Source organism: Spermophilus citellus, assembly GCF_964194105.1.
Source record: "Spermophilus citellus genome assembly, chromosome: 2".
Classification (NCBI taxonomy): domain Eukaryota; kingdom Metazoa; phylum Chordata; class Mammalia; order Rodentia; family Sciuridae; genus Spermophilus; species Spermophilus citellus.
This window is the reverse complement of record NC_138183.1, coordinates 234,949,036-234,967,355: the sequence shown is the minus strand read 5'-3', so window position 1 is coordinate 234,967,355 and position 18,320 is coordinate 234,949,036. Positions and strand designations below refer to the sequence as shown.

Genomic DNA, 18,320 nt, shown 5'->3' with positions numbered 1-18,320 from the left:
GTTATGGTTGCTAATTTGGAAGTTTAAAGACAGTCAAGATTTTTACATATCTTAGTGGTGCTTAATGTATTCCAGATCTAAGCTATAGAAGAACTTGTAAAAGACTTTCCAGCTGGGGCTGGGGTCGTGGCTCAGTAGTAGAATGCTCGCCTAGCATGCATGGGGCACTGGGTTCAATCCTCGGCACCACATAAAAATAAAATAAAGATATGTGTCCACCTAAAATTAGAAAAAAAAAAAAAAGACTTTCCAGCAACATGTGTATTTTCAGAAGAACATGTAACACAAAGGGAAAACTAAACCCGTGATTTCATTCATCTTTCACCTACTGGTTCTCCTGTAAGTGAAAGTGCAGTGTGTGGGAGGATGGGGTATGATGAAGTATGATGCACCAGTCAGGGGTTAAGAAAGGATAGCATGTCAAAGCCAGGGTCAACCATAAGTCCAAGTGTACCATGGAAGGCTACACTTGTGTAGCTGATTTTTAAAAAACTATCTTATCTAGAAATTATATAAAAGACAATTCTTTTGTAAGATGACGAAAAGAGAATAGGTCTTTATGACTAAAGAAATGTTAGGAAAGATAAATTTTTACTTGGGAGTGTAAGGCAGAAGGATCAAAAGTTCAAGGTCAGCCTTGGCAATTTGGTGAGACTCTGTCCCAAAATAAAAAGTAAAAATAAAAACAAGGGTAAAAATTGTTTTTTCTTCATTATTTCCCTTTTGTAGCTCAAAAGAGAAAACAAGAATAATTACCAGGTTCCCGCCACTTTAGGAAGAGAGATAAAGAGATTTAGTAATAAAGTGTTTTTCTAGACTAGAGATACTGTTTCTAGAAATGACTCTTGAAGAATGCTAGAGAACTTATCAAAGACCATTTCCCCTCTTGATATCTTGTGGTGAATCTTCTCCTTAACAAAGTTCACTATCTCAGCAAACACATCTGTTTTTATTAACATGAGAGTGTAATAAAAGAGACTAGTGGACTTAGAAAAAAACAAACTAAAGATGCACTCCCCATTGTGCCACTTATGAGACCATAGGTGAATCACCAATCTCTGTAAACCAGGCATATGGGTCTTCACACTCATCTGAAAGGACTCTTCAGATATAGCTATATTATAATCTATAAAGAATGAAACTGGGAATAAAATAATCCAAACTGAGCAATTGCCAGGAATGTATAATTAACATAAAGATTCAAACACACACACACTATTGTCATTTGATGATCGATTGTGTTAATAAAACATTTTACCTCTGAATACCTAACATCCAAAGAGTAAACAAAGGTAAAGTAAAAAAATAAATTCAAAGGAGTATAAATGCAGCAAAAATACAAACCTAAAATGCCAATTTCAAGACCCGCCAGGTCTGTTTTAATTTTATCATAAATATCTTCTGATGTAAAGTCAACAGCAATGGTCCTTGTCTCCACTTTGAATTTTTCTTCTAGAAAAAAACAAAACACACACACAAATGAGGAAAGATAGGGAAAATTAATGCATAGCAATTAAGATTAGAGCATTTGATAGCATTATTCTTTCATTCTCTTTTTTCCTCCCAATCTGATATGACATTTAGACCAGGATAATTTTAAGCAATCATGAGACCATCTAAAAGATGCTATACAGTCAACACAATAGTTCAGCAATTAAAAATTCCAGTGTCGTCACAGAGCCTGCTGATGTTCCTTAATCAGTTCTCCTTTTATATATCAATAATGAAAACTACTTTTTAGACCCTTAGGTACAAATAATAAAACATGATTCATATCATAATGTTATATACGCTTTAAATATCACTGGCTTTGTGATTGTAATTGCAAATTGATGCTTTATAATTTCAAGAGGAAGTCTTTATGTCGTAAAATACCTTAAAGTGTGATATATTAAAACAAAAAGTCCATCTTATTAAAACGGAAATAAAATGAATATGATCTTATTGTAATTTTGGAGCTTGGTTAACAGTTAATAGCCACTACATTTTAAAACCACACAAAATACAGAGTAATAAATCTCTAAAATGACATGAGAAAGACCTCAGTGTTCTCCTTTGCACAGGACTATTAAAGTCCAAACAGAGCTGAAGGAAATAACAGCTTCAGAAATGAGACCCTAGAGAAACAAAAACTCATCTGAGGTAAGGTATAATGTTTACTTCTGCCTTCACAAGTCAGCCCCCTTGAAGAGAGAGAGTGGGCTTTGAGGTCACCCAGACATCGGTTCCAATTTTATTTCCAACTTATTTGCAAAACGACTTTAAGCAAATCACTTGTCCTTCTTGAGCCTCAGCATCCTCTTGTGAAAATGAAAGTACCACCCCCAACTTAGAATGTGGGGCTGAAGTGATACTGTGGACAAACAGAAGGAATCCCATAAACACGGGTCCCCCTTTCCCATCAATCCCCAGCCTCCCTCCCTACAAATGTTATTCTTTGAAACCTGCTGAAAATTCAAAAGAATTAATTTTAAAATCCTGCTTCCAAAAATAAATCTTTCTTCAGTCAAAGTCAATGTCAGCTCATCACAGAATTTGCAGGATTAATCCTCATAGGAAGTATCCATTCTTGACCTAAATGGATTTATGTCTAAAACTAAAGAGCTGGTTCAGGAGAGACTGGATTCTTGGTTAGACTCAATGAAAAGTATTGACCCTAGGTAAAAATTCATGCATAAATTGAAGAGAAGAAAAATCAACCAATAAAATACCTTGTTTGGTGTTAAAGGTATTCTTCCTGTTGCAGTATACATGAGGTATATATGTGTTTACATAATGAAGAGTTAGGCACAGAGTTGTTATTTCACTAGAGCTCAGAGCACATCTTACTAGAAATGACTCAAGAGAACTTACCACCAGTAACTAAAGAACACTAACTCTTTTACAGCTCAAGATTCACATGGGGGGACCCAAAACAAAAAGCTGAAGGATACTTTTTGCTGTATGTAAAAATTTATTCAAGTATAAAATAAGATAAATTGACTTATTTATTTTAAAAAACAAAGTATTTTTCTGTACTAGCGTTAGGTTCAGGAAAGTCTCTCTGTAGTAATAAAAGTAATCCCACAATCCCTGTGTCAGATTCATTCTTCTAGAGCTTACAGGACTTGCTGAATGTCCTTGTACTACTGTAGTCCTGTGCAGATATGCTTCTGAAAACAATTCAACAACACTCTTGGAAAGAATGTTATTTAATAATAAATGCCCATGGAAGCTTTCTTTGTATTCACATTAGGACAAGTAAATGATTTCTGGAGTAAGTTTTTCGGAAGTTTAAAAATTTGAACTTATACATGGATTCCCCAGAGTCCTGTTCTGGCCTAGTCAACACTGCTTTTTTCTTCTTTACTTTTCTTCATTGTCTCTGACTACCAGCCTTTTCCTTTTTCAACACAGGTCAGATAATATCAGTCCCCTCCTCACAAACCATCTCACTCAGAGTAAGAGCCGCAGTCTTTGGTCTCAGCCTAACGCTTCTCGGATCCCATTTCCAACCGCTCTAGTTGCTCTCCAGTTCCAACAATGGTGGCTGCTCACACTCCTAAACACAGAATATGCTCCAAAGGCCCTTGGGGTGCTGACACCTACTATTCCCTGTCTGGAGTGCTCTTCTGCATCCCTTGTCTCTGTTGAGTCCTTGAGCAAATGCTACCTTCTCAGAGAAGCCTTGTTTGACCACCATTGTGAAGATGCCTCTTCAGAAGAATCCAACGAACTCCCCTCGTTTCCTTTCTGAGAATCATAATATGTGCATGTTCTTGACAAGGCCCTTGGATGGGTTGTGAGGTTTTCATGACCTGACCCCACACCCACCATAAAGTTGTATGGGGCAAAAATAGCAGCACACATATGTAAGAATAGAAGAGGAACAGTTCTCTCTGGGCCCAGGCTATCAGACAAGTACTCCAAAAGGCTGGCTTTTAGGATAAAATGGGTGGCTTCCTTAGGAATTAGGGAAGTGATTTAAGGGTACACATCTTTCCCCTTCCCACAGCCTACCACTCTGCCTCTTATTGTCCCAATAGAATGTCAGACTAATGGACAATGATCTGACTACACAAGGGTGTAGTAAGCACCAGACACACATGGTACAGAGAAAGCTGTATGGCCATCTTCAGAACCTTCCAAGCCAAGGTTTTTCACAAGACCCAACCCAGTAACAGCTCCTGTAGGGAAGAATGAGCACTTCATCAAAGCCTTCAGAGTGGGTGCTTCTGGGTGCTCACATCCTTGCCTACCACAAAGGCCCAAAGAATGACATAGCCTCTGGGCAAGTCTTTTTCCCAGAGTAGAAGCAGTAATAAGATACAGTCAATACCCTACAGGTGTGCAGGATAAAGATACACAAACAGAATTTGGAGGCTTCAACAGACATAATATGAGCCATTCAAATGCTGGCAAGGAAACTTTTGTTGACAAAACTGTGAGAATGTGATCAGCCAGCAATTTGGGGGTGTTATTCCTTTGGGAATTGCTTCACCCAAGAACCTGCCCTTCCAGTAGTGGGTCAATGACTTATCGCCACGAGGATGTAAAATCACTGGACAGCTTGTACTGATTCCAGAAATAGAGTCTGTTTATTATCTTATTAATTTTAGGTATGAGTTTTAAGACAGGGTTTAATATTTCTAGTAGTGAAGTCTCCTTTATTGATCTTCTTTTACAAAAATGTACTGCTTTTTCTCACCTGTTTAGTCTGTTTCTATTGGGTCTGCATTAAGCACTTCAATTAAATTTGTGAAGAATGACAATGTGGCATTCCCTCTAGGCTCTCTATTTATTCAAATATTGTATAACTGTCTGACAATAAAATCTGTAGTTCTTAAAGACAATACAGAATTAACGAATCCATTGAGCTGGGGATATAGCTCAGTGGTAGAGCCTCAAGCCATTCCATTACCTATAATCATGGATATTCTATTTCCACAATCACATTGCTATTTTAGACTCAGAGTATTCTGAATTAGTTCAAAGAGTCTGCAATTGACAGGAAAGGAACTGTATCCACAAGTAGTCTCAAGATGCTGCTGAAACACCCCTAAGTATTAAAATTAACACAGGTTTAGGTTCAAATCAATAGAGGTAATAAACACATTCAGAAGAGCCATCATATTGTACCTCAGCCAAAATTAGACGGGCAGTCAGTATAGATAGATAAATCAAGTCAGGTTGGATCAAGGAGGCCAATTTTGAGTCTAGGAAGTTGGAGACTGTCCCCTGAGGGACTGAAATGTTAATTCCTTCAGAGCCCTTCCTCCACCCTTATCAAGAACCTGCACCTGCTCCAACCTGTTGCTAAGGTAACCTGTCCCAGGAACTGCCCCTCCACACCACACTATAAAGTTGTTGATGTGTCCTACTCCATCCTGCCCTTCCCCCTTCAGCCCACCTGTTTCCCACTCTGGGCCCTCCCACCCAGCATTCCTGGGCCTAGTCACATACACAAGAAGGAGAAAGATAAGGGGGAAAGGCAGGAGAACAAAGGAAGCCTGGGACCTATAAAAAGGGCAGAACACCTGGCTTCTTGGGATACCAGGATACCAGCTATGCTTCTCCCTCACAGAAGTCTGTGTTTCCCCTTTTTAAATAAACCCTGCTTTATATGCTTGCCTCGGTGGGCTTCTCTAATGTTCAAACTTCAACATGTCACCGATAACCACGGGTGTCAATATTCAACTCAACACACTTCTAGTTCTGGCCATCTTTTTTTTTTTCCACTTTGCTCAACAAACTGGCCCCTCGTTTGAAATTTAACAGTCTTCCTCTAAGACTATTCATAGACTTCGGAAAAACTTTCCTCAAATAACTCCCCTAAGTGACTGAGGATACTGTGAAAATGCCAGAAAATAAGTCTTATTTTCTTATCTATATAAATTTGGGTATTATTTAAATTTTTCTAGCTATATAAACCAAAAAGAGTATATTGATTCTCCTTTACCCTACCTCTGCTCCAAATAAACAGCCACTTCTCATAAGTTTCAGGTTTCATCATTATAAAATTCTATTGCAGTCACCCTTCCCCACCTTGCCTATAATGTAACACTGTTTAAGATTCAAGTGGAGCTGCTGCCTGTGTGGACAATTTTTTAATGATCCATTTCCTCCAAGGAAAAGCTCTTTAGTCTCTTGGGGACATTCTTGGAGACCTTTTATGTAACCCTATAAGGAGCCTGCCATAATGTATGAAATAAAGAGTCCCAATTTCCTAACAAACAGTGATCATTCTTTGTCATCTTTGTCACTCTTATATTTCCAGCACCTAGCACAATGCCTGGCATAAACCAAAGGCCTCTCTGCTAATAAATGAATAAAAACATTTAGACCAATACAGCTGATTTATTAAAACCACCTTCTTGGTACTTGCTGAACTCTTCCCTTAGAAATAAAACCATATGCTGGCCAGGCGCGGCAGCGCAGGCCTGTGATCCCAGCGGATCAGGAGGCTAAGGCAGGAGGATCTCGAGTTCAAAGCCAGCCTCAGCAATTTAGCAAGGCACCAGGCAATTCAGTGAGACCCTGTCTGTAATAAAATACAAAATAGGGTTAGGGATGTGGCTCAGGGGTCCAGTGTCCCTGAGTTCAATCCCTGGTAACCCCCACCGTCCCCCCAAAAAAAGGAGAAGAAATAAAACCATATGCTGATAAGAAATGTCTACATAGGATATAACATAGGAAACTACTACTAGTCATTTCAAAGCATAAGATAAACTGAGAGACAGATAAAAACTCAAACATTTTTGAGTTGTAAACACTTTAGAAACCATCCAGCCTCATGAATAAAGTTCTGCTGGAGCTGAACTCAGGGGCGTGGATGTGAAGGCCGAGGCTGTGAGTCATGGACAGGCCATTCTCCATATCCCCAGATCTCCCGAAGAGAGGGGAAGGGAAAGGCCCTTAAGGAAACAGAGCTGGAGCCAGAGCTCACGATTTCAGCTCCTCACGCCTAAATTCATTAAGTTCAGTTTACAACTATACACATATCTTGCATGTTTAAAAAAAAAAAAACTCTTCTTTTTGCATAAAATTATGTTTTATGTTATTTTGAGATTTAAAATAAACACAATGAGGCTTTTGTATTCTCTGAGGGAAAAACAATAAGCAAAAGTCCCCAAGTAGAAGGAAGATCAGCAGAACAGAGTAAGGAGAATGGGAGGAAGAACGGAGGAAAGGTGGGCGCACCAGGGACTGAAATGGAGAAAACCAGATTCCATGCATGTGTGATTTTGCCAAAATGAAGCAAACTATTAAGTACAATTATAATGCTCTATAATAATAATTTTTAAAAAGAATTTTTAAATAATAAACAAAAGAAAAAAAAAGAATTTTTAAAAAATTCTCCCTTCTTTCTCCTATAGTTTTCTCTCCCCAACCTCTCCAGCCTCAGGCCCTACCATATCTATCCTTCCATCACTATCTCATGGAGTGAGACACTCCCCATCAGAGAATGCCTGCCTTCTGTGGTTTGGAGGAAAGATGATTGTGCCCTGGAAGGGAATAATTCATCTGACTCCATTTTTAAAGGTTCACTTAATTATAATTACCAGAGATGCTACTCAAATAATGGTCTATTTTTTTTACATTGCCCTTGAAAAATATTCACGATAATTTTAATCTCAATGAAGAGACCCACTTTCAGTCAAACCAAAAAAATTAATCAGCTCATCAGGATTCCATCCCAAACCAAGTACTTCTTTATTTTAAGCCAAGGTTATTATATTTTATTCATTACACCCTTTTTAACTAGAACAACCACCTGCAATAAATAAAAACCTTCTACCATTTGAATTTGTTCTATTCATAGGGCATGAATAGGTTCTCTTCTTTTGAAAGCTCTGAGTTCTACACTTGGTTCAGGAATTGTGGACTCTTGGGTAAGCCACTCTTAAAATTTTCAGATAAGGATGTTTATTTTCTGTACTTGGAAAACAAAGACCTGCCAATAGAAGCATCTGAATTTATTTTTTGAGAGGAGAAAAAAAGAAATAAACAAAACTTTTCCTAATATTGATTCCAAGATGGCGTTGCTAGTAATATGGAAGCAGAGTTTCTTGGTAAGAGATGGGATGCGACTGGAAGCCCTGGACTTGAGTGCCAGCTCATGTGACTGCTGGTGGAGGGCCCTTCACTAGGCCTTTTAGCTTAAAAGAATTCCATTTCTTAGCCTATACACCATAAGAAATAACATCCACCCTACATAGTTCTCATAAGGACTACCTGTGATGGCAGGCTGCTTGACATTGTTGGTTTCCCTTGACAGCATGGGATGCTGTAGGTATTAACTATCCTGTTAACTCTTACCCCTTTGTATCAGTTGCATTTTTTTAAAAAAAGCTGGCCATGAATTTCCAGCTCTATTTTAAAAAGTAATTTATTTATTAGAGTATCATCCATGGAATCAGTGTCATGATGTACTATTTTAAGCCTTGCTCTTAGAGTCCAAGTGGTCTTTTTTTGACTCAACTTGCTTGTGATTAACCTCTGAATCACATTTTTATGATTCTGAATTTTACATTTTTATTCACTTTTCATCTTTGAGATCAGGATGTGTTACAACTGAATGCATATCAGTTTAATTGGCAAGTTTTCTTTACTAATAATGGTTACAAGTCACATCATTGTTCCAAGATCAACAGCATCTCAGATTTGATGAAGGAAGTCCACGACCCTGGTGACATCCACCTTTCTCTTTAAGGTCACAAAATAATGTAGGACAGATTCCAAATGCAAGATTCCTGTAACCAGAGCTTGTAACACTCTACCCCCAAAACCACTAGTCAAGGAGGCAGAAAATTACCCATCCTAAACTACTACCTGAAAATCTTAGTGTATGATCATTCACTTATTCAAGAGCATGGGCATCTAGAACTAGGCAACTAACCTACAAGTCTTACAAAGGTCTATGTCTGGTTTTGTGTTTTTCTTATTTATTGCTATATACTTATAGCCAACAATACCTGGTACATTATGGGAGTTCAATAAATATTTTGATTGAAGAAACACATACTAAGCAGTGTCCGCATGCCAGGCTTCACCCTGAGGACAATAATTAATTTCCTCAAATTGGTCGTATTTTGGTGAAGGAGATATGTGGAAACCCAACTGCTGCTCTAATAAACATGAACAAAGCATTAAAGAGAAAGGAACTCCCTTTTGCTTGCAGAGGGGGATTTTAAATAGGATGTACTGTTAGGGTGGAAATCTTGAGGAAAAGCAGGAACCAGCCATGCAGAGGAGAAACTGGAGAAAAGGAACAGCATGTTGTAGGAACCCCTGTGGATGGTGTACGTGGTGCACAGGGAGAAGTGGAAGAGGCATGGTAGGAGGAAGCTGGCAGAGGCTGTACGTGCCATGATAAGCATGACTGGCTACATAGCTAGTGGAACCCAGTGAAAAATAAAAATGCAGGGCTCCTTGTTCAAAAGTGATGAAGAACTTCAAGACAGTGACAGCAGAGCATTGAACCAAGTGTGGGCCCTTCTAAGTGCAGGGCCCTGTACAAATGCCCAGGTCACAGGCCTAGAAGTTGGCCCTGGAACAAGTGTACATTTCATTGTGTGTGCTGTAAGCACTTAGCAGAGGCTATTAAGCCGGGAAGTGCCAAGATCACACGTAGGCTTTTGGGAGGGGGGGTTGTTTGTTTTAGGTCGGAAATGATGTGACAGAGTAGAGGATCCATAGCCCCACAGCCTGTTAAGAAAAGCAACAGGTGTCAGGGAAAGGACAAAGCAGCTGCTTTAGTTCCCTGAGAGAGGAGGGCTCCAAGGAAAACAGCACAGGAAAGAGAGACCAGTGTGGGAAGACTTCAGAGCCGGACGCGGGATTTACACTCATTAGATACACAGCTTCAGGGAGAGACAGGACGAGGTTTCATCCATTTGCTTTAGAAATCTGGTTAACACACTATCACATCTTAGGGGGAAACAGTCTTCCTGGATTTACGTATCAAGCAATGTTCTCAATGTTCTTGTGAGTGTATCTCAGCATTTTTTATCATATAGTAAAATGTGTTCCTATTTTTTTTTTTTTTTGAGTAGAGTGAGTCTTTTTTTGAGGCATCTTATGTCTCTTTGTTGGCTTGAAAAATAAAATGATAAACCAATGTTATCAGGGCCAGAGCTGACCAATTTTCCATGCAGGATAGCTGTAAGCTCAAAATCAAGTTAGAAGAAAAAGAGATCTGTGTCATCCACCATAATACTCCTCCCCTCTTCTTTCAAACATAACAAGAACTAAAATTAGAAGTCAAATGTCACACTATACCTTTCTTCTAAAAATGCTAAATGAGCTAATTTTTTTCTTTTAAGAAACCTCTTTATTTTAACCTGTCACTTTGCTTGTACAAATATCCCATTCTGGTTTTGTGAAATCACACCATAAGGAAAAAAGCATTCTTTTCAAAATCTGGATTTGTCATTTTGGTTTTTTATTTTATTTGTGTGCGTGTGTGAGAGAGAGTATGTGTGTGGTTGTTGTTGTCGTTTTCAGTGCAGGGGATCAAACCCAGGGCCTCATGCATACTAGGCCAATATCTACCACTAAGTTAAAAAGAAAGAAATAAAGATATATTAACAGTTGCTTATATATTAAAGAAACTTTTGAAAAAAAATCAAAACCATGAAAATTAAATATCAGCTATTTATTTATTTATTGACAATGAATGATTTATTCAGAAAAAAACAAAAGGTGGGGGGTGGCTCCCTGGTCATTTGCAGTATCTATCAGTTTTCAATTTGCCTCTCCTGTCCAGAAGTGTCTCACATAAAAATCCATCTTTCTAAGCCAATTTAGAACTGTATCATCTTCTTTACTTACTTTGTGGTCTTAGAACCTCTGATTTTTTTTTTAATTTTTATTTATTTATTTATTTTTTTGGTACTGAGGATTGAACCCAGAGGCACTTAAGGACTAAGCCACACCCCCAGCCCTTTTTATTTTGAGACAGGGTTTTGATAAGTTGCTTAGGGCCTCCCTAAATGGCGGAAGCTGGCTTTGAACTTGCTGCAATCCTCCTGCCTTAGCCTCATGAGCTCTGGGATTACAGGAGTACCACACTGAGCAGGGCCTGAAATTTTCTTTACACAGTTGATTTCATATTGTTTTACATTTCCTTTGTCTTCTGGGATGTCATCTTTTTTCTTGGTTTCCCTTTCAGCACAGGACTTAATCTTTATATTTCTTCTTCTCCTGCTGTTTTACTTTTTGCTTCTACATCTCCTGCTTCGTTGCATCGAATAAAGCAACTATTTGAAGCCAATAGAGCTACTTTCTCATCTTAAAAGACCGGTTCCCATTGTTCTCTTGGTTCAATTGCAACTGAACAACCAACAACCAGCCCATCTGAATTTATACCAAGGTAATTCCTATATCCAGATTTAAGGCAATTCCAGAATCCAACTGACAATTTGACAGCACCAAGTTGCTCTGGAAGACCCCTCATCAACTCTTTATGTAGTGCTCCCATTGTCTAGTGCATGGATATGGGTTCCTTTATCCATTTCAATGTTGAAAGTTCCTGAAATTTCACTAAAGTTGGACATTATCCACCAGATTCCAACATCAAGTTGGGCTTCTTCATCCTCTTCTCATCTTTGATCTTTTTCTTCTTATTTTTAGCCTTCATTCCCTTGAGCATGAGCTTGATGGACTTCACATAGGGAATATTTGGCCATGGTTCTTCTATACAGATAGGTGGAACCTTGTTTAGGACAAAGTGCTTGACTAGAAGAGAAATATAGAAGAAACAAAAATGGATTCAAAAGTAAGGACTCCCAAAGAACTTAGGAACATCCCTCGGACTACCCTCTGCATTAACACAACACTGACTTTCAAATATGGAAATCTACCTCTGGTTTCTGTTGGGGAGCTCAATGTCAGGTATTTGAATGAGTATCCATTGCAATTAACATTTTAAGGTTAATATAGTTAAACAACATGCCAAGAACAGAGTCATCATTCTGTTCAACACAGAAAAACAGCCCTTTTCATTTAAATTGTTGAAAGAGCATAGTTTTCACATACTAAACCAAAATAAAAGCAAAGCTGGTTGACATACAATCTTGTACTTCAGTATTCTTAGAACAAAGAATAAGAATCTAATACAAGTCATCCTGATCCTAAGACAGTGGCACCACATAACACATGTAGGTTAATATTCTAACATATGGCAGTTAATATTCTACCAACAAAACAGTAGTAACAACTACTAGTTACTTAGCATCAACTACATGCCAAGAACTCTATAAATAACATGATGTCATTTAAGATGCACAAGACTAACCAGTATATTAATGAAATTTGCTACTTGAATTATTCTCATAAATGTCCATTTCCAATTTGAAAGGTCTTCATTTAAGTATTTTTTAAAATTTTTTTAAATAGTCTCAAAGAAAGTTACAAACATTATGCTAATAACTCTTCTCCATGAAGCTTTAGATTAAAACTGCTGATATGCTACCCAACACTCAAAAATACTTCAATGTATTGCTCCCTGACCACTGAGAGTCCCTGAAAGTGAGAAACATTAAGACATTCTTTGCCTTCTTTCCTGTGCTGGCAAAAGCAATGGTGGGTAAAACTGCTAGAATCTTAATATGAATCAAAGTAGTAGCACTTAGAGGTATTGGAAGTCACTGTATTCTTCACATTGCATAACAAGTCAGTTTCATTTAAGAATGTTCCCTAATGAAGTAGTAGAATTAATTTTATTAAATCTTTACTCTTGAAAGCACAACTTTTTAATGTTCTATGTGATAAAGCAGAGAGCCTGCACATTTTCCTATATACCTAATACAATGGCTGTCTTGAGGAAAAACATTTTTACAATTGAGTCCTGAGTCCCCTTTTCTCCAAGCAACATCATTTTACTTGAAATAGTAACTTACAGAAAAACTACGCTTATAGATTTGGCAGACATATTCTCCAAAATGAAGTGGCACCTGTCACTTCAAGAAAAATAAGCAACAGTATTCTGGTGTCCATGATAAATTTCAAATTTTAAATGAAAACTGGAGTCCTGGAAAACTTTCATCCACCACCCTGAATTTGAAAAGAAAAGACTTCTGATTGAGCTACACTGGATTAGAAAAAGGGGAATTGGGGAATGAAGGGAAGGGAGGAGGAGAACAGGAAAGACAGTAAAATGAATCGGAAATAACTTTTCTGTGTTCATCTATGAATATACAACCAGTGTAACTCCACATCATGTACAACCACAGAATGTGAGTTGAACTCCATGTATGTTTGATAACGTCAAAATACACCCTACTGACATGTATAACTAAAAAGAACAAACAAAAAATTTTAAAAACCACTATTCTGTAGTGTAATGTATCAACATTTGAAAAGAATCAATAAATCTCAGGAACAAATATTTTCCAAAGCATAATTATAACATCCTGATGGATACAAGTCCTATTCAAAGTTTGAGATGGGTCAATGCATTTTAATATATCTGAATATAAAAAACTCACTGATATGATTTCACGGTTCTGATTTATCAAAAGAATATCCACAATTACACTTACAGAGTTCTGATTTATCAAAAGAATATCCACAATTATCTGAAGAGGCTATAAAATGCTTTTCTCTTTTCTAACTATGTATCTACATAAAGCCAGATTTTCTTCTTGTTCTTCAACCAAATTAACATACTGCAAAAGTAGATATGCAAACCCAACTCTTTTCTTAAGCAAGATATTAAAGAAATTTCAAAAAATGTATAGCAATGAAATTATTCTTACTAAATAGTTTCAAAATATAGTTATTTTCCTCAAAAAAATGTGTTGCTAGCATGTAATAGACTCACTGCTGTTATTTTTAAATAATTATTTTAAAAATTTCTCCACTTGAGTTTATGAGAAAATAAACACTGATATCTGTATTTGACATAAACCAAAGCTTTTTGGAGTCCCCCATAATTTTCAAGAGTTACTGTATGGAACCCAGAGCCTTGTACCTGCTAGGCAAGCACTCTGCCACTGAGCCACATCCCCAGTGCAAAAATAACCATTTTAAAGTGAACAAATCAGTGGCATTTTGTACATTCCCAATATTGAACAACCACCACATCTAGTTCCAAAACATTTCCACTGCCCCCAAAAGACTCAATATTCACTAAGCAGTTGTTCCCCTATGTTCTCTACCTGTAATCACCAATTTGCATTCTCTCTCTCCCCTCTGGAGATACACACATTTTAGATATTTCACACAAATGTATGTTATAAAATTATAAAAAAAGAAAAGAGCTGCCAGATGTGGTGGTGCACACCTGTAATCCCAGCGGCAGGGGAGACTGAAGCTGGAGGATCACAAGTTCAAGGCCAGCCTCAGCAGTTTAGTGAAGTTCTAAGCAACTTGTGAGACATTCATCTCTAAAAAAGTAAAAAAAGGGCTAGGGATGTAGCTCAGTGGTAAAAGTGCCCCTGGGTTCATTCCCTAGTACAGAAAAGAAAAGAGTTACTATGAAGAGGTTCTGAGATCAAAGAGGTTGAGAAGCTGCTTTCATATATATTTATGACAAAAACAGTCTCCTATTAAATAATATATCCTAAATAATATAATCATCAAAATCAAGAGATTAACATTGATATGTTATAATTTTCACATCTTCAAAGCCTGTTCGATATTCACCAACTGGCCCAATAACGTCCTCTACAGCAAAAGCATCCGACAGAGTAGCCCGATGCATGCCGCTGCTGTTCTGTTCAGCTTCTTTCCACCTGCAGCAGACTTACCATCTTTTTTTGACCTTCATGTCCTTGACAATGTTGAAGATTACAGACCAATTACACTGCAGTGTCCCTCAGTGTGGGTGTGTATGTTTCCTTATAATTAGATTTAGGTGATGCTCCTTTGGCAGGAGAATCATAGAAGTTATGCTGTGTTTCTCTTTGTATCCTTTTGGGTGGCAAAGAATTTTGTTCTGTCCCATTATTGATGAGGAAAACTTAATTCCTTATTAAGGTGGTGTTTGCCAGGCTCCTCCACTGTAAACTTTCTGGTTTTCACCTTTTTAATTAAAACATATTTTGGCATTTGTGAGAAAGTACTTTGAGGCTGTATAAAATCTCATTCCTCATCAAAATTTTAATTCATTTATTTACCATTATCAGTATGAGCTCATGATTTCCTATCTTGTTTAATGCATTATAACTTGTTCCGATCATTTTAATTTTAGTGCTCAATTTGTCTAGACTTGGTTAGTGGGAGTCCCTTCAAGATAGCATTTATGTCTTTTTGACATGTTCCCTGAAGGATATGGAAAACAACAACCCCCAGGGAGAAATGAAAAACAACAACCCCCAGGGAGAAAAGGAGGACTGCCGGTCTCAGGGAGAGGAGGAAAACAATGGGCTCGGGACCTTCACCATTTCCCCTTCTACGACTGTTCCCCTGACTGCCTGGACACACTCTGCTATGATTAAATCTGATTGAACCCTATAAAACTCAGACCCCTATTGTAACCAGTTGCCATCTTCTCTCTTGAAAATGTGTCACTCCACTGCTTAATCCATAAATTCACAAACACAAAATTACTTAATCAGTCAAACTGAGTGGGCACAGATAAAAAGTAGAATTCATGGGGCTGGGATTGTGGCTCAGTGGTAGAGCGCTCACCTAGCACATGTGAGGCCTTGGTTTCGATCCTCAGCACCACATAAAAATAAATAAATAAGGGGCTGGGGATGTGGCTCAAGCGGTAGCGTGCTCGCCTGGCATGCGTGCGGCCCGGGTTCGATCCTCAGCACCACATACAAACAGAGATGTTGTGTCCGCCGAGAACTAAGAAATAAATATTGAAATTCTCTCTCTCTTAAAAAAAAGAAAAATAAATAAATAAAAGCATTATATGCAACTACAACTAAGAAATAAATACTAAAAAAAAATTAAAGTTGAATTCATTGTACTGAAGGAGGAAAATGCATCAAGGCAAGTTAGGAGAAACAAAGGGTGAACTTGGTAAATTCAGAGGAAATTTTATAAGTCTCCAACATTTTATTGGGGGGGGGGGACAGAGACAAAATGATGGGGGAAACTGCAGAATGTTTACATTTGCCACTACCAAAGCTAAAAGCACACTTTGATCAGAAGCAGTTATAGGTACTGTTTAGACTTCCCCGGGGCAAAGACACCAGAGAGAAACAAAACATGCACAAATAAAGTAGGCAAAATAAATCATAAGCTAAGGAAGGCCATATGTAGTCAAATGAAGACCGCCTTGGAGAAAGGTCTCACAACGAATTCAGGAAAAGTGTCCCACAAGCAACAAAAGCATGAAGGTATGAAGGAGAGATTTTGAGCAATTTACTAAAGATCTATACTTAGCCAAAGCTTTCAATAATATGTGTGGATGCTGGTAACCAATTTTAAGCCCTGTGACTATGGTCAAGACAGGTGATAAATCACGTGGGCTGTAGTTCTAATCATCCACATCAAGGTATAGAAGGACTCTCTGCCCATGTATGAGATGGTCTGGTGACACAGAGCAATATAGCAATTCTTACTAACTCCAGTGAGGGTTAGGTTCATGCCCAGTCTCTGCTCAAGAAGGGGAAATAAGAGGGAGTCAAGGACAGATACTTAGGCTCCCATTTTTCCTCTACTGTAAACAATATTGTCTTGAACAATCTGTACACAAATCTTTGTGCAGTTAAGCAAACTTTTCTCTAGGAAAAATTTCTAGAAGTAGAATGGCCAGTTTAAAAGGTATTTATGTGTTTGTGGTTTGGGTATAGCAAAGGGGATCAACTTTCAATTTTTATAGTTCTGTATAATTTGAATTAATAGGCTGATTAACTTCAGAAAGCAATTAGTATTTTGTAATTTTAAAAGAAAAAAATAGCCAGGCACAGTGGTGCACGCCTGTAATTCCAGAAGCTCGGGAGGCTGAAATAGGAGGATCTGGAGTTCAAAGCCAGCCTCAGCAAAACTGAGGCACTAAGCAACTCAGTGAGACCCTGTCTCAAAATAAAATACAAAATAGGGGTGGGGATGCAGCTCAGTGTTCAAAGCCCCCAAGTTCAATCCCTGCTTTAAAAAAAAAAAAAAAAAAAAAAAAAAACACTTGACTTCCAGCACTTCAAGGACTATGAAGAGATCATGGGTGCAGACAGTAGAACACATATGAAGGAAAGTGCTGATGAGAGGACAGAGGGCTCTTGCCATGGCAACAGGTACCAGGCTCTCTTCAAGAGATGTCCACAAACAAGAAACTCTGGTAGAGATGGCATGTTCATAAAGGAAGCTTCTGGTTTTATTTTGGCTTCCCTTGTATAGCTGTCAAAAGGGATCTGCACCAGTTTTTGATAAAACAAAACTTTTTTAAAACAGAAAAAAAAAGTTTGGCATTCAATTTTAATTTGTTCTTCTTAGACATACGTGACAGTACAGTGTATTTTGACATACTATACATATGATGGAGTATAACTTATTCTAATTAGGATCCTATTCTTCTGGTTGGCATCTAATTTTATCAGCAAATTAAATTTAGTTTCCTGCAAGTTCATCCTGAAAGATACATTCCCTCTGACAAAATCAGGTTTCAAGGTCCACAAATTTATATGACGCTTCCTAAATCCTTGTCAATATTTTAAGAGTTCCCTTTTGAACCTAACAGGGCACAGTAAGCTTTCTGACTTGGACATAAAGGTCAAGGACCAAAGGGCTCCCCTGATTAGGTCAGAACCACCATTAACTAATCTTTCTTCTGAATCATCCAAAGCCAGCTGATTAGAGAACTTAATTGTATTGGTAAATTCACTGGATAATGTGGAATGACATCTATTATACTTGTAAGTCCTTGTATCATCTCTCAAATGGGAACAATATATGTACCAATCTCAAAGGGTTGAGGATTAAATGAGTTGATATCTAGTAAGGTGTTTATAATAATCCCTAACACATTTAATCATCATAGAAATAATGACTTGATGAAAACAATGGGCCATAGGTTAATGAGCCCTAAACAGTGTGACCCTCTACTTGGGGCACAAGCTCCTTGGTTCTCCAGGCCTCAACACTCACTCTTGCCTCACCCACTGCAGGCCACCTGGTTCATTTCTATCAACTGCCTAGTTTCTGTGAGAATACACCTATATGACACAGGATCTAAATGGATCCCTTTCAGTCTAGGGCCAGTATACAACAGAGGAACAGAAAAGAAACTCATATATAATAAAACGTATTTTTGAAGACATAATGAAAACTTTTAAAAATGAATAAAAAGGTAAAAAATACATACTTTCTTTGCACTTTTAAAACATCAAAGGAAGATATGCTAAGAAATCCAGATATAGACATCTAAGAGAAAAACTTTACAAGCA

General features: G+C 37.8%; 1 protein-coding gene and 1 pseudogene across 2 annotated transcripts in view; both read right to left on the bottom strand.

Annotated features, from left to right (window-relative positions):
• HSD17B12 (hydroxysteroid 17-beta dehydrogenase 12) overlaps nt 1–18,320 on the bottom strand; it is a 151,656-nt gene that overhangs the window by 55,950 nt on the left and 77,386 nt on the right. Inside the window, exon 4 of the mRNA XM_081281086.1 lies at nt 1,345–1,452. Coding sequence (XP_081137212.1) covers nt 1,345–1,452 — 108 coding nt within the window. The remainder of the gene's footprint in view (nt 1–1,344; nt 1,453–18,320) is intronic.
• LOC308634876 (protein FRG1-like) lies at nt 9,640–11,669 on the bottom strand (annotated as a pseudogene). The gene is made up of 2 exons: nt 11,040–11,669; nt 9,640–9,687 (listed from the first exon to the last, which is right to left on the bottom strand). The product of its transcript is annotated as a protein FRG1-like (transcript).